Raw genomic sequence first — 17,001 nt, 5'->3', positions numbered from 1 at the left:
TGGACTACTTTTTGATGGCTCCTGTACATTGTAGTACCGGTGGTGACCACACCAGTATATAAACCCTGTGGAGCAAAGTGTATTCCAGTTCAGCCCTGACCCTCAATTACTAAAGACCTGTTTAATTATTTCTGTAGTCTGTGTCCAGTTATTCAGCATAACTACATTTGGAAACACAGACTCAACAGTGGCGACGAGTCTGATCTTACCTAGCGGCAGTTGCATCAAAGGAAGCTTCGCCTCTGAAACGGGCGTCGATCAAGGACATCCACCTTCAACATCCTGCTGGGCACTGCATAGCATGGGAGGCAATCGGGAACCCGGGTTGGTTTCTGGCCATGAAGTCAAACATCAGTGAACATCCCTTCGACGACAGCGGCGGGTAAGCCCGATCGAGCGGCACGGGGGGGGAAGTCGGCCGAGTTGTCAGTAAGAGAAGGGGAGGGAAACGACGAAAAGGGCGGAGAACACGACCGCAGCCGGTGTCAGGGGCCGGACTGCAATCGGGGCAGAGACGCGCAGCAGCCAGAAAAGCGTTTATGTCCACAAGGACCGCGGGAGCGGCGGGGAACAAGAGCAGCAGCGTAGGGGAAAATAACGGACCGCTGGGAGGCGAGAATGGTAACAGCACAGTAATCGCCATTTTGAGTCAACGGGGGAAGAAGACAAGCGCGGGAAAAGCCGCCAAGCGCAGGAAGCCGCCATTTTGAAAAAAATAAAATAAAATAATAATCATATCCGAAGGAAAGGAAACTCAACAAGGATGCCAAAAACGGGTAACATCACTGCTTTTGATAGCGATGTGGAAGATTGGGCCACTTAAGTGGAACGCGTCGAAGTTTACTGTACAACGAATGAGGTACCGGAGGATAAGAAAGCATGAACCCTATTAAACTCGATGGGTGCGAAGACGTACGGGTTATTAAGGAACCTTGTAACACCAGATAAACTGGTAGGAAAGAGTTTCACGGATATTGTTACTACCCTGCAAGAGCATTTAAACCCCACACCGCTGCTGATAGCGGAACAATTTAAATTCTACAAAAGAATTCAACTTAAAGAGGAAAGCAACGCTGAATTCTTAACCGAACTGCGCAAGTTATCAAAGTACTGTCAGTTCGGTACAGGACTAGCAGGCGCACTGAGAGGTATGTTTGTGTGTGGGCTCCTAAGGGAAGGAACCCAGAAGCGACTGCTAGAGGAAAAGGATCTTACGCTGGACAAAGCTTTCAGCATTGCAGCATCGCACGAGGCAGCAGCACGAGGCGCTGCAGAGATACAGCAAAGGCCATTGGAATTCAGCACCAATGAAATGGCATTGGGCGCAGGAAAGTGCTATCGTTGCGGAAGGACAACGCATGACCAGAACCAGTGCTGGTTCAAAGATAAAGAATGCAGGCAATGTGGCAAACTTGGTCACATAGCGAGAGTATGCCGGTCAGGAAAGAAGACCAGCAGCAAAAAGTCGCCGCAGGAGAAGTACAAAAAAGTACACAAGGTGACAGAGAACAGTTCGGATGAACAGAAGATGGATTCAGACTCCAGCAGTAAGGAACTGGGTTGTCTAAAAATACATAATGTGGGTAACACAGCAGACCACCAAACTATCTGGGTCATGCTTCGGATAGCAGGAGTCCAAGTGAAGATGGAATTGGACACTGGATCGGCATTGACGGTCATGAATAAGCAAGATTACAAAAGCTTATTCGCGCACATTCCCCTGAGGGATACGGAGATTGTATTGAAAACATACACGGGGCAAATAGTATACCCCATCGGAAAGATAAAAGTAAATGTGGTCTACAATGGTAAAGAAAGTCAGGGAATGGACTTGTATGTGTTACCTGATGGAGGTCCGCCACTACTGGGGCGGGAATGGATCCGGAGAATAAATGTGGACTGGCATTCCATACAAGCACTGACTGTAGATTCCTGTAAAGAGGACGACGTCAAACCTAAACGACTGTCCAAAATATTGGACGATGCTAAGGAGGTGTTCCAACAGGGACTGGGAACACTGAAAGGAATTACGGCAAACATCAAGATTGAAGAACATGCAAACCCAAAATTTTTCAAAGCCACACCGGTACCTTATGCGATACGACCTGCTGTGGAAGCAGAGCTGGAAGGGCTAGAACGTTCAGGAGTACTGTCAAAGGTGGACTGGAGCGAATGGGCCACACCCATTGTTCCTGTCATGAAGCGTTCGTTGAGCAACAAGCCGGGGGAACCTGGGAAGGTTCGCATCCGTGGCGATTTCAAGATCACTGTTAATCCGGTTCTTCACACGGTGCAATATCTGCTTCCGCGGATTGAAGATATCTTCGCTTCGCTGTCTGGCGGGAAACACTTCACCAAGATAGACCTGGCGCAGGCGTACCTACAGATGGAAGTTGATGAAGCGTCACGCCAGTATCTCACGATCAACACACATAAGGGCTTATATCGGTATAATAGGCTGGTTTTTGGAGTGGCATCGGCTCCAGCGATTTGGTAAAGGGCCATGGAGCAGGTATTGCAGGGAATTCCAGGCACACAATGCTACCTGGACGACATTCTGATTACAGGAGATGATGATAAGGATCACCTCGCGAATTTGGAGCAGGTGCTCACCAGATTGAAAAAATATGGGCTCAGAGCTAATTGCCAGAAATGTGAGTTCTTTCAAAAGCGAATCTCGTACTGCGGCCACGTCATTGACCAGGAGGGGCTCCATAAGTCACCTGACAAGATCGAAGCTGTTGTGAAAGCTCCCGCTCCGGAAAATGTATCCCAGTTGAGGTCGTTCCTTGGGTTGGTTAACTATTACCACAAGTTTCTTCCAAATTTATCCACGGTGTTACACCCGCTGAACACTCTTTTGCAAATGGGAATACCATGGAAGTGGAGCGATGATTGTAAGCGGGCTTTTCAAAAAAGCAAGGCACTGATCACTTCTAAGGAAGTGTTGGCTCACTTTAACCCAACGCTGCCTATTCGCTTAGCTTGTGATGCTTCTCCATATGGTATCGGGGCAGTGCTCTCACATAAGTTTCCAAATGGCTTGGAAAGGCCAGTCGCGTTCGCATCCAGATCATTGACCTCCGCAGAGCGCAACTATGCTCAGATAGATAGGGAGGCTCTCAGCCTCGTGTGGGGAGTTAAGAAATTTAACCATTACCTGCAAGGCCAAAAGTTTACGCTGCTGACAGATCACCAGCCATTGGTTTCCATTTTTAACCCTAAGAAGGGTGTTCCGGTTATGACGGCGCAGAGGCTTCAGAGATGGTCCCTTTTCCTAGGGGCACATCAATATGATATCGAATTCAAAGGTACAAAGCAACATGGTAATGCTGATGGGCTGTCACGCCTGCCACTACCTACAGCGGAAGAGGCACCGGCAGTTGACCCTGTCGAGATATTTCACTCGACCATCATTGAATGCTTACCAGTCACCAATGCGGGTATTGAGAGAGAGACCCAAAACGACCCGACACTGTCTCGGGTCTACGATTTGACAGTGAAGGGATGGACAGCACATGGCGACCCACTGTTACCAGCATTCTCAGCCAGACGAGAACAGCTGTCCGTCTGTCAAGGAACATTGATGTATGGAACAAGGGTGATTATTCCTCCTAAATTAAGGGAGAGAGTTCTGAAGGAATTGCATGAAGGTCATCTGGGGGGAGTCAAGATGAAAAGCCTTGCTAGGGCTTATGTGTGGTGGCCAGGTATCGACAAACAAATAGAGGATCTGACTAAAAGCTGCTCAGGGTGCCAAAAAGTTCAAAACGCACCTCCAATTGCACCGCTGCATCCGTGGGAATGGCCTTCAACCCCATGGCAACGTGTGCATATCGACTTTGCAGGTCCATTTATGGATTCCATGTTTTTGATAGCAGTAGACGCACATTCTAAATGGCCAGAAGTGATTAAGATGTCGACCACTACCTCGGAGAAGACGATCGCAGTTCTAAGTGTAGTGTATGTGCCTTTAAGAGCCCCATATGTGCTGTAATGCCGGTAATGGCCACTCGGGCTATATAAGCCTGTATATTGTGTTATATCCGTTAGTACCCCTCCAGACTTTGCTTAGTAAACACCTATGAACCAACTCCTGTCTTCAGTGTCTCTATCAACACACGGACACTACAGTGGCGATGAAGTGGAAACGGACTTACCTGCAATTCGGCAGCAGCTCAAAGACATCGATTCCTCGGGCGTCCAGAAGACTCAAGAAAGTGAAAGAAGCTGTGGTTTCACCAACTGGCCAAGCTGGTGGCAGGTACTGCGCTAATCCTTCCTGGGCGTCAGGCTGGGCCTCCAGCGGCTGGCTCTACAGCTGGGACAAGCAGCGAAATCAGAGGCAAGCAATAACAGACGGGGAGGGAGCACTCGGGAGACGGCCGGCGCTGCAAGCAGGTCGGCGTTCAGACCTAGAGAGAAAGTCCAGCGGGAACGAGTCTCCAACTGTAGATAAATAAATAAAAAAAGAACGGAAACCGCGGGAAACAGCGTTGTCATCGGCAGCAGCGGTGGGAAAGCGCGGGAAGCGCCATATCTTTTCTGCAGAAAAGAAAGAAAAGCGCGGGAAGCGCCATATCTTTTCTAAGATGCCTAAGTCTGGCAATATTAATGCTTTTGATAGCGAAATAGAGGATTGGACTACATATGTGGAAAGAGTAGAGGTATGTTGCACTGCAAATGGAATAGAAGATGAAAAAAAAGCTTCAGTACTGCTGAATCTAATGGGCGCAAAGGCACACAGGCTGTTACGAAATTTAATCACTCCAGCCAAACCAAAGGACAAAGATTTTAAAGAAATTGTTGATACCCTGCAGGAGCACTTAAACGCAACACCGCTGCTGATAGCGGAACGATTCAAATTCTTCAAGAGAAATCAACACAAGAATGAAAGTAACGCTGATTACCTCACCGAATTAAGAAAGCTATCAAAACACTGCCAATTCGGGGCAGGACTAGCAGATTATCTTCGAGACAAATTTGTCTGCGGTCTCTTAAGTGAAGGAACACAAAAAAGGCTGCTTTCTGAAAAAAAATTAACACTGGACAAGGCATTCAGTATGGCTGTATCATACGAAGCAGCAGCAAGAGGAGCTGCACAGATACAACAAAAGACACAGGACTTCGGCACCCATGAAATGACACAGGGTTTCGAAAGATGTTATCGCTGCAGCAGATCCACCCATAACCAGAGGGACTGCTGGTTCAAGGACAAAGCATGCAGGCAATGCGGAAAGATTGGACACATTGCACGGGTATGCCGATCTGGACAAAATAAATCCACAGACAGGAAAAAAAAATCAATAAAGAAAAGTACAGAAAGGTACAAATGATGACGGACAGTAGCTCCGAAGACCAGAAGAGCGATAGCGACTCCGAAAACAAGAGACTAAGCTGTCTCAAATTACATAATGTACTTGCCAAAGATGATTACCAGACCATTTGGGTTACCCTCACGATAGCAGGGTCCCCAGTTAAAATGGAGCTAGATACAGGATCAGCTCTGACCGTCATAAGTCAATGGGATTACGAGCGGCTATTTCCGCATATACCTTTGAAAGACACATCCATTATCTTGAAGACATATACGGGGCAGAAAGTATACCCCAGAGGGAAAATAAGGGTGCCTGTTGTATACAACGGCAAGGAAATACAGAAGTTGTATTTATACGTTCTGCAAGATGGTGGTCCACCGCTGTTAGGACGTGAATGGATCAGGAAAATACGTTTAGATTGGCACTCCATTCAGGCACTGACGGTGACCAGTAAGAAAAAAAACGATGATGACGTCATACCTGAACGATTAAAAGACATCTTGGCCAACGCCAAAAAAGTGTTTCAAGAGAAACTAGGAACCTTGAAAGGCATCACCGCCTCAATAAAAGTGGAAGATGCAGCAATTCCCAAGTTTTTAAAGCAAGACCAGTGCCATACGCAATTCGTCCAGCAGTCGAGGCAGAGCTGGAGAATTTGGAAAATGCAGGCGTATTATCCAAAATAGATTGGAGCGAGTGGGCAACACCCATCGTTCCAGTCATGAAGAAAGCATTGAATAATAATAAATCTGAAGAACAGAGAAAAATTTGCATCTGTGAAGATATCAAGGTGACTGTAAGCCCGGTCCTTCACACGGTACAGTATCCTCTTCCGAGGATAGAAGATATTTTCGCCTCACTATCCGGAGGGAAACGTTTCACCAAAATTGACTTGGCACAGGCATATCTACAGATGGAAGTTGAAGAGGCCTCTAAAAAATATCTCACGATAAACACACACAAAGGTCTGTACCAGTACAATCGACTAGTTTTCGGAGTAGCATCTGCTCCAGCTATCTGGCAAAGAGCTATGGAGCAAGTCCTCCAAGGGATTCCGGGTACTCAATGCTACCTAGACGACATCCTTGTAACAGGAGAAAACGACAACGAGCACCTTGCCAATTTGGAGCAGGTGCTCACTAGGCTGACGAGCAAATCGCCCCAAGTGTGAATTTTTCCGAAATCAAATATCATATTGTGGCCACATAATAAATAAGGAAGGGTTGCATAAGTCACCTGAAAAAATTGAAGCGGTCATAAAAGCCCCAGCACCTGAAAATGTTTCACAATTAAGGTCGTTCCTGGGATTAATAAATTACTATCATAAATTTTTACCGAACTTATCAACTCTCCTACACCCTCTTAATGAACTGCTACAAACAGGAGTAATTTAGAAATGGAACGAAGACTGCAAACGTGCCTTCCATAAATGCAAAGACTTAATCACATCCAAAGAAATTTTGGCTCATTACAACCCATCACTGCCAATCAGACTGGCGTGCGATGCATCCCCTTACGGCATAGGAGCAGTATTATCACATAAATTCCCTGATGGCTCGGAACAGCCGATAGCTTTTGCGTCACGCTCATTGAACTCAGCTGAGCGTAACTATGCCCAAATCGACAGGGAAGCACTCAGCCTGGTATGGGGAGTGAAGAAATTCAACCATTACCTACATGGACAAAAATTTACTTTGTTGACTGACCATCAACCCCTCATCTCCATATTCAACCCTAAAAAGGGTGTTCCCATTATGACAGCGCAAAGGCTACAGAGGTGGTCCCTTTTTCTAGGGGCACACCAATACAACATAGAATACAAAGGATCAAAACAGCATGGGAATGCTGACGGTTTATCGCGCCTACCGTTGCCAACGGTAGAAGAGGCACCTACAGTAGACCCAGTGGAGATGTTCCACTCTACCATAGTGGAATGTCTACCAGTAACAAATTCTGCCATTGAAAGGGAAACGAGAAATGACCCGACTCTCTCACGGGTCTACGATTTAACAGTGAAGGGATGGCCAGCACATGGCGAACCACTGTTGCCAGCATTCTCGCAAAGAAGAGAACAGCTGTCAGTGTGCCGAGGAACCTTGATGTGTGGATCCAGAGTGGTGATTCCACCCAAACTCCAGGATAAAGTGCTAAAGGAGCTTCACGAGGGGCATCTGGGTGGAGTGAAAATGAAGAACCTAGGAAGGGCGTTTGTATGGTGGCCAGGTATCGATGGAGACATCGAAGAAATGACCAAGAGCTGCCTAGGATGCCAGAAGGTCCAAAACGCTCCACCACAAGCCCCTCTACATCCATGGGAGTGGCCCTCATCTCCCTGGCAAAGGGTACACATCGACTTTGCTGGTCCATTTATGGACTCAATGTTCTTAATCGTGGTTGATGCACACTCCAAGTGGCCGGAGGTAATAAAGATGTCCTCCACCACCACAGAAAAAACCATCACAGTATTAAGGACCATATTTGCCAGGAATGGGCTGCCGGAACAGATCTGTTCTGATAATGGACTGCAATTTATGTCCGAAGAATTCAGGAAGTTCTTAAAAAACAATGGGGTTAAGCACTACACGTCCGCCCCATACCATCCCGCCACCAATGGATTGGCTGAAAGGTTTGTCCAGACCTTCAAGGCGGCCATAAAGGCCATGGGTAATGAAGACATAGGCTTAGAAATTCAGTTGCTTGCGCCAGCCGGTAGCGCCTTAGGAGGAGGAGATGTTGGGCGCTAGGCGGCTAGCGGCCGGGCGCAGCGCGATCTGCGCCTCTCCCCAACTTCACTAGAGATTTAGCATCGGCGCAAAGTCTTTGCGCGCGCTCAGCTGCGCGCGCAGATCCTGACGTCATTTCATCGTGCAACGCCCTTTGTGCGCCCCAAACTGGAACTTCAGTGGCGCCGCCCTTCTTTGCACCTGGCGCCCCCAGCGACTGGTAGAGGGGAACGGTTCCCAGTCGCTGCGGGGTGCGGGGGGCGCTATTTAAAGGGGACTCCTCCTGCATTATAAGTGACAGCCATTTTGTGCCAATCCTTCTGTGTGAGAGACAAAGGCAGAGAGCTTTCTGCTTTGACGCAGCGCTCGCACAGGTGCTTCTGGCTTCAGGCCAGAGCTTTGCACTTGGATTTCACTTTCAGTGCCATAGCCTTGAGTCGGCACATATACTGTAATGGGGGCTACAATGGGTGGAAACGTTGGCTTTCTGCATTGCATTCAAAGGGATCAGAGACGCCGTGAGAGAGTGCCAGTCATGGCCAGATGGAGAAGGGCCAACAGGTGTCGGCACAGGAGGCCTTACCCACCCAGGGTATACTGCCAGCTGTTCTCATATCTGAACATGTCTGAGGAGCAGTGTGTTCGGAGGCTGCGATTCAGAAGGGAGGTGGTCACTGAGATCTGCCACCTGCTTCGCAGAGATCTGCAGCCACAGCTGAGGAGCAGGACGTCTCTGTCGGTGGCAGTGAAGGTGACGGTGGCTCTCAACTTCTATGCCACCGGCTCCTTCCAATCCGCTACTGGGGACATTGCCAACATCTCCCAGTTCGCGGTACATTGCTGCATCCGACAGGTGAACAATGCCCTTTTCAGAAGGAGACGTCAGTACATCTCCTTCCCCATGACCCTGGACAAGCAGCAAGAGCGTGCAATGGGATTTGGAAGAATAGCGGGCTTCCCCATGGTCCAGGGCGTAGAACTGATGAACCAGCATTGGTCAGGCCTTGCTTCAGGGCTGCAGTGCGCAGGGCATGGCAGCCAGACAAGTCCACCCTCCCCCTTTAAGAGCTGACCGGCGCCAGAGTGTCTGCCGTCAATCAGCAACTCGCCGCACCTGCGCTGCGCCCGCCCTCGGGGGTATCGCCCCGGACGGCCGGCTTAGCGCCTAATGATAGTCGTGCATCGCCTGTTTTAGCGCAGCAGCAACCTCTTGGGGCGATGCGACTGAATATCGGCGAAGGTGGCGCGAACTTGCGCTGGGCGCAAACTTTAGCGGCCGCCCGACTGTAGCGCCCCGAACGTGGCTATACTGAATTTCTAGGCCATAAAACTTCAGCACAAGGTGGATAACTTCTTGTTCGCATACAGGAATGCAACACCTATGGTTACCAACCAAACTCCCGCCATGATGTTCTTCAATAGAAACCTAAGATGCCGGCTGGATTTGGTCAAGCCCAACATCAGAAGGGACGTGGAGAACCGGCAGTTTCAAGGCATGAATGAAAGGCCAACTAGAACCTTCCAGATAGGTCAACAAGTTTTGGCCCGGGACTACCGTACCGAGAAATGGCAGCCTGGAACTATCTGCACACGACTAGGACCACTGATGTATACCGTGGACATCGGAGAAAGCATAATAAGGCGCCATGCTGACCAAATCATAGAGTCATCCGAAAAGGGACAACCTACACCACAACTCTATACGCCGAACGATGAAGTAGAGATACCCATATCTACCTCCGATCCGGTGATACTGGAACCCGATGAACCCGACACTGGCATTCAAGCCGAATCAGCCTTGCCAAAAGAACCTACTACACCACCAGAAACTACTACACCACCGAGGTGTTATCCGGACCGAGTCAGGAAGCCTCCAGAGAGACTGACTTATAATTAATTAACTACAGCAATGTGTATATTATTTTTCTTATAACATGTAATTAATAATTACTTAAAATATGATGTACTGGTTAGCTAAAAGGGGAGGAATTGTAGTGTATGTGCCTTTAAGAGCCCCATATGTGCTGTAATGCCGGTAATGGCCACTCGGGCTATATAAGCCTGTATATTGTGTTATATCTGTTAGTACCCCTCCAGACTTTGCTTAGTAAACACCTATGAACCAACTCCTGTCTTCAGTGTCTCTATCAACACACGGACACTACACTGAGAACCATATTTGCAAGGAATGGGTTGCCGGAACAAATATGTTCAGACAACGGACCACAGTTCGTGTCAGAAGAATTCCAGAAATTCATGAAAAAGAATGGGGTGAAACACTATACATCTGCCCCATATCATCCGGCTACAAATGGGTTGGCCGAGAGATTTGTACAAACGTTCAAAAAGGCGATAAAGGCCATGAGCGAAGACCATATTCCACTACAACACAAGGTGGACAATTTCCTGATGGCATATCGAAACGCCACGCATGCAGTGACAAATCAAAGCCCTGCCATAATGTTCTATAACAGGAGGTTGCGGTCCCGGTTGGATTTGTTAAAACCCAATGTGCGTAGGGAAGTCGAAAACAAGCAATTCCAGCACGTAAATAACAAGGCCACTCGGAGTTTCGAAATAGGACAACCAGTGTTGGCCAGGGACTATAGGAATGATAAATGGCAATCCGGAACAATTCGTGCCCGACAAGGACCCTTGATGTACACGGTAGACGTTGGAGAGAACGTAATACGACGTCATGCTGACCAACTTGTGGAATCGAGAACAAGGGTCGACCCCATGTCTACGGCAGAGACACCAGTTGAAGAAGTTATTGAGCCTGTAGCATCTACCTCAGACTCGAACGTACATGATGATGTTCAATCCATAGGAGATCAAATGGATGAGTCACCCCAGCAACGAGAACCAGAGACCCCTGAAAGGCGTTATCCGGCCCGGATCAGGAGGCCTCCTCAGAGACTGAATCTTTGAACAGTTTTGTGTGAAAGTTGTATACATGTTATCCATGTAATGTTTAAATTGGGGTGTACACTGTTAAGCTAAAAGGGGAGGAATTGTAGTGTATGTAACCTGTACCACCTTAAGAGGATACCTTAAGGTGATGGGACTACTTTTTGATGGCTCCTGTACATTGTAGTACCGGTGGTGACCACACCGGTATATAAACCCTGTGGAGCAAAGTGTATTCCAGTTCAGCCCTGACCCTCAATTACTAAAGGCCTGTTTAATTATTTCTGTAGTCTGTGTCCAGTTATTCAGCATAACTACATTTGGAAACACAGACTCAACAAAAGTCAGCCTTGTTTCCACACTCCTCATCACTATCTAGTCACCCGTGCTAGAAGTACGCAGGCATGGATAAGATCTGAGCTGGCTGAGAAGGCCCTTGCAATTAAATGGCATGCCAACACTCAAGGTCCAGACATGAATAATAGAGAAGACTCACATGTGAAAATCATCGAGAGAAAGAGGAAGCATCCACTCGCCTGGAAGGGGAACAACTGCAAAATTCAAGAATTTGGGCGCCATGCAAGATACAGTAGATCATTTGATCGGCACCCCTGAACTCAATATCCACCCTCGCTGTAGAATGCATTATCTATGGGATACACTGTAGCAACTCACCAAGCTTACTTCAACTGCACCTCCCAGCGCCATGACCTCTGTCATGAATCTTACCATTCATGTAGAAATGACTCATGAGATAACACTGGGCGGCCAGCTGGTGGCGCCGTCCAAGGAAAGTATAAATACTCGGGCGTGGGCCCAGCTTGCTCAGGACGTTTTTGTAACCAGGAACTAGTGATGTAACTAGAAACTCATGGTTGTGAAACAGTTGCTTAAAGCCTTGTTTTATACTCAAACCAAGTGCTTAGTAGTTTTCTTATGTCAACCTCTAACACCAAGAAGGACAACAGAAAGATCATGGGAACATCACAACCTGCACATTCCACTCCAAGTCACACACCATTCTGATATACATATATACCGTCATTCCTTCATTGTTGATGGGTCAAAATCCTGAACTTCCCTACCTAACACCATCATGGGAGCACCATCAGCACATGAACTGCAGTAGGTCAAAGAGAAAGCCCATCACCATTTTCTCAGGGCAATTAGGGCTGATCAATAAATGTGGCCTTGCCCACATATATACCACACACAAACAGATATGTATAAAAATGTTACTGGTAAGGAGGTGATGGAGAGCACATCACCTGAGCTTTCCACCATACTGAACACTTGGTGCCTGAGTGGCCATAATTGGAGAGGTGCTCAGGCACTCACTAGGCCCAGAGATGGAAAAAAAGAGGTAATGTTGGAATGTAAACAGCAAATTATTTAACGTTAAATCATATCACATCCAATTTGCATTGATCTTAGATGATAAGACAATGGAATTTTATAAATCCACTGACTAGCAGTCTTGCACAACCTTCCAGAACTGTTGATCCTTGTGAAGGTACCTTTTTGATCTTCAGAAACGAAGATGGTTGGATACACTTTAAATCAAGAAATTCAATTATTGAACAAATTGCTTCAGTAGGTGGGTCACAAAACCTACCTTGATAGGCAAAGTGAAACCCCTTAGCCGTGGCATGACTCTTGGCACTGAACTTCATTAGAACTTGATTGGAGGTGGCAAGTGGCAAAGATTCCCCTGTGATGAAAGAGGAAAGAATTTGAAAAGTGCAAAGATCAGCACAGAGGCAGTGATTTCTGAAACACAAGCAAGTGACACAAACCAGCAAACAGCATTCAATGAACTGAAAGCCTTTGTGCTTTCTGCAGTTTCAGCCTTTTTTTTAATATTAGCTTTGGGAGTAGGCAAAGGCCAACTGAAAAAAAAAAGCAACTCTAATTCCCAACTGCCCTGTCAAATTTCTCTCACATATATAAATATGGTGATTTATTATAAAATACAGAGCAAATAAAGCTTAGAAATAATTCAATTCTTTTCCAACACACAGATTCACTGGATCAGCCAAAACAATCAAGCCACATAGGCGGAAAACTTTAAAGCAAAATGCATCCCATTTCCCACCAGGCATCCCTTCTGTTTCCCACGGGAAGTTTCGAATATTCACACACAATTAGGGAGTGGCAGGCTCAATTAGCCTTTTCAAAGTTATATTTGCCAACTGCTAGTTAGGGTTGTCTTACACAAACTTTGGCATTCAGAAGACATAAACTCCTTCACTGTCGTTCTTCCGTGGTTGATGTAGGGACAGCACTTTTCTGGAACTGTGTAAAAGTCTTCCAGTAATCCTACAGGGTGCAACATTTCTGTAACGATACCACTTTGCTCATAATATGTCATCATCTGCTATAACCTGCAATGACGGCTTTACTGGTCTTAAGGCAATTAAATTCAGAAAATGAAAAAGTCAATGCTGGTTTCTGACGTGCATCATTTTCAACTTTCTTTTACAGCTCTCTCATTCATTTTCTTTCTCCCACTCGCTGTCACTAACTTGTTTGATGCAGGCAATTTCTTCTTGAGAGCAATACTGGCAGCTTGGAAATCCAATCTGTTGTCATTTTCAGTCACTCACTTCACTCTGATTACTTGATCTCCAAACAAAGTTAAAACTGTACCTAATCTTTGACACTCTCAGAAAGTGAGAGAATGATAGGGACAAAGTGAAATCAGCAGAGCTGCCTGTTGGACTGCGGCTGTGAAATCAGGCACAGTTAACATTGACTACCCACGGGACAGGACCATTGATTGTTTCACCTCTCTTGACCTTTTCATTTTATACACTTTATTTTGGGGATTGTTCAGCAATGTAATTGACCTTTGACACTAATGGGAGAACTCCTTTAGAATTTATTAATCATTTGAGTGACAAGTCCATTTTTGCAAACGTATTGGGAATTGGCATTCATCAAGATGAAGGCTGTTATCGCTATGGAATTAAAGTACTTTCCACATTTTATACCAAAACCAGCATCTGATACTCCCAGCACAGGAGCAGTGTAAAGCCTTAGAGAGACAGTAATGTTATGTTTGTAAGGACTAAGGAGTTTTTAAATGGTAAACAAGTGCTTCTACAAGTGCCTGTGAAAATGGAAATAATGCCTCATTTCTAGGTGGAGGTGTACGTGCCAACCTTTAACCTGAGTGTCAGCTCGTCAGTCTCTCACATGGAAAGTCAGCTTTTCTTCAATGCGATTTGACGCCAGTATCAACCTATGAGATGATTTGAAAGGTGGGGCTGGAGGCTGTCACCACGTTAGCTGAGGGGCAGAACTAGAATCAATCGACTGGTATCTTCTCCCCTTGTTTATTGTGCACGAATTTGAGGCAGAAAATTTTAAATGAGCAGCTTCTTATATTTGTCAAAAGAACTTTTAGGACATACCTGGCTGTTGTCTTACAGTAGATTTATTTTCCCCAATGCTGGCTGCAGTTGCTACTCGAGACTAAAGGAAGAGATTCCATGGCTTTATTTTGAAAATTCCAGCCACTGCCTTTGTAGAATTACTACGGTTTGGAAATAAACTAATATGTGGCGTTGGAGTGATGATGCATTGAATAAAAAAAAATCACATACAGATTCACACAAAGAATTATACCAGGTTCGAAAATGCCAATAAATGCACCAAATCAGATAATCAAAACGTTCTGGGGAAAGGGGGAATGGGGTCGTGGAACATAAATCTCAGGCCTTCAGCACCCACATCCCTCTTCAGTCATTTCTAAATCACTACTACTGCTAACTGTGCTTCTGTGAACTGCAATAAAAGTGATGGAATGTTGGATTTACCTACAGCTTAGGTTATGGCAAGCTCGTGTCCCACTGCACTCTGTCTAACTGTTTGGGGGAAAAATTTGGTTGCTTTGCACCTCCTGTTAGCGGCCTAAGAGGGTGCTAATGGGGCGCAAAGCAACTAACGCTCGGGTACGGCGAAATTGACCAGACATTTTGCGGCGGCGCTAAACACTACTGCCACGATCTCCTGCGCCCGCAGATCGTGACGTCAGTCGAACGTGCAACGCCCCGGACCAGATATTGAGTGGCACCCCCTGCCTTTCCGCCTGCTGCTAGGAATGACAGGTTGAGGGGAACGTTTTGCAGTCGGGAAGGGACTGGGGGAGCGCTATTTAAAGGCGACCGCTTCCTGCCTTTTTTTGTCGGCGACATTTTAGCACCACGCATTCTGAGAGAGAGAGAGAGAGACACTTCTGGAGAGATTCAACGCTGTGTGAAGGAGATTTGGGTACTGAGCAGCACTTTGCAGGTTCATTTTGATTTGACCTTCCTTGCATCGATTTAGGAGAGACTATGGGGGCTACATTCTGTGCTCTTTCCCTGGGCCTCTCCATTGTTCTTTCCAGCAGATTTGACGTACAGGTCTCTCCAGGCCAAGATTCAAGGCTGGAATGAGCAGGGTGTGGATGGAGAGCAAGATCGACCCTCCACTTTAACAACTGGCCAACGCCAGTGTGTTTGTGTTCCATTGCTGACTGACATCACATGAGCTTCGCCAGCGCTCTGAGGTAGTGCCTCGGTCCTCGGCGTTAGCGCCTTAAGAGAGGTGTGTAGCACCCGATTTACCGCTCCAATCACCTCCAGCAGCAATAGAAGCCAAGTTTGCAGTCGGAGGCGATAATTTGCGCCAGGTGCTAAACTTTGCACCCGGCCGATAATTGCGGCCCAAACGGGGCGAAACCGAATTTCTCCCCCCTTATCTTCACATGGCATAGTTATATTCAGGGCGGTTTTGAAGCAGTTGGGTCTTTTGGAGTTGTGTAAGCCTTTTTGAAGCAGTTGGTCAGCTTTCGCTAGTTTTCTAGGTTAGCATTTATGTGGAGAGTGGCAAACAGGTGTATTCAGTTGAGCCAGATTGCCTCACTTCGACGTCTGCAGAATTAATTTGGTTGAAACTGACCTATTTCGGTGTATTGTTGAATCTGGTTCCGACATGTCACATAACTTGGCTGAGCGGATCATGAATTTGTTTTCTGTACCTCAGTACACTGATTTTTATTCTTGTAACATGGATTCAATTGAAGATCAAAAATCCTCAAGTTCATTGCTGGCTGTCAGGACTCAGCAGCTACCCATCATTTCAGGGGCACTGGTTACTCAAGGGCAGAACTTCCACTGAGTGTGCCACCGTCCGGGCCCTTTGAGCAGCAGAGCTACCCTGATTGGTTGTCCTGCTGAGAGTTGGTTGTCCTGATGAGAGTTAGAGTGTTAACAAAGGAAGGCACTGGACAGGATTTCTAAACCTCAGGCCCACCCAGCCAACTGGAAAGAACAGTAGGGAAATGTCAGGATTGAACCATACAGCATTCATAAAGGGATTGAGTGTCACAGTTGACTAAACACACTGGCCCGTATTTTCCGATCCCTACGGGTGCGTACGAGCTGTGTACACACCCGTCGGGACCTCACAAGTGCCGGTTTCAGGCATGCGAAGCGCATGCGCTTAAAACTGGCACTTCCGATCTGTCAAGAATTCTCCTGACAGATCCTCCGCCTGTTTGGGAGAAGGGCCTCTGCGGGCGGATAGTTTAGCTTTCTGCAGAACCTCCGCCCGCTGAAAACACTTAGAAATCTTACGCCTGGTAAAAACAGGCATAAGGCCTGCTTTTACCAGCATAAGAGTTTTAAAAAATAAACACTCATTTATCATTTTAAAATACTTTTAATAAAGGTAAGGTAGCCCTGTAAAAAACCTTAATTTTTTTTCAAAAAATTAAATTTGTTTAAAATATTTAATTTAATGTAATTTTAAAGAGAGCTCTTGCCGTCAGAATCAGGGGAATTTATAATGGGGAACAAAGAAATGGCAGACCAATTAAATACATATTTTGATTCTGTCTTCACAAAGGTGGACACAAATAACATTCCAGAGATGTCGGGGAACATAGGTTCTAATGGGAGGGAAGAATTGAATGGAATCAGTATTTGTAGGGAAATGGTGTTAGGGAAATTGATGGGATTTAAGGCCGATAAATCCCCAGGGCCTGATAATCTACATCCTAG

The 17,001-nt window shown here is 46.5% G+C and overlaps 1 protein-coding gene across 1 annotated transcript in view; it reads right to left on the bottom strand.

Moving 5' to 3' along the window:
* The window catches only part of csmd2 (CUB and Sushi multiple domains 2), an 807,040-nt gene that overhangs the window by 285,059 nt on the left and 504,980 nt on the right, over nucleotides 1-17,001 (bottom strand). The window contains exon 28 of the mRNA XM_085962435.1: nucleotides 12,567-12,662. Coding sequence (XP_085818561.1) covers nucleotides 12,567-12,662 — 96 coding nt within the window. The remainder of the gene's footprint in view (nucleotides 1-12,566; nucleotides 12,663-17,001) is intronic.

Source organism: Somniosus microcephalus, chromosome 20, assembly GCF_052327205.1.
Source record: "Somniosus microcephalus isolate GS21.2 chromosome 20, FLI_Smic_1.0, whole genome shotgun sequence".
NCBI classification, from domain to species: domain Eukaryota; kingdom Metazoa; phylum Chordata; class Chondrichthyes; order Squaliformes; family Somniosidae; genus Somniosus; species Somniosus microcephalus.
Note: the sequence above shows the minus strand (reverse complement) of the source record. Positions and strands in the feature narration are given on the sequence as shown.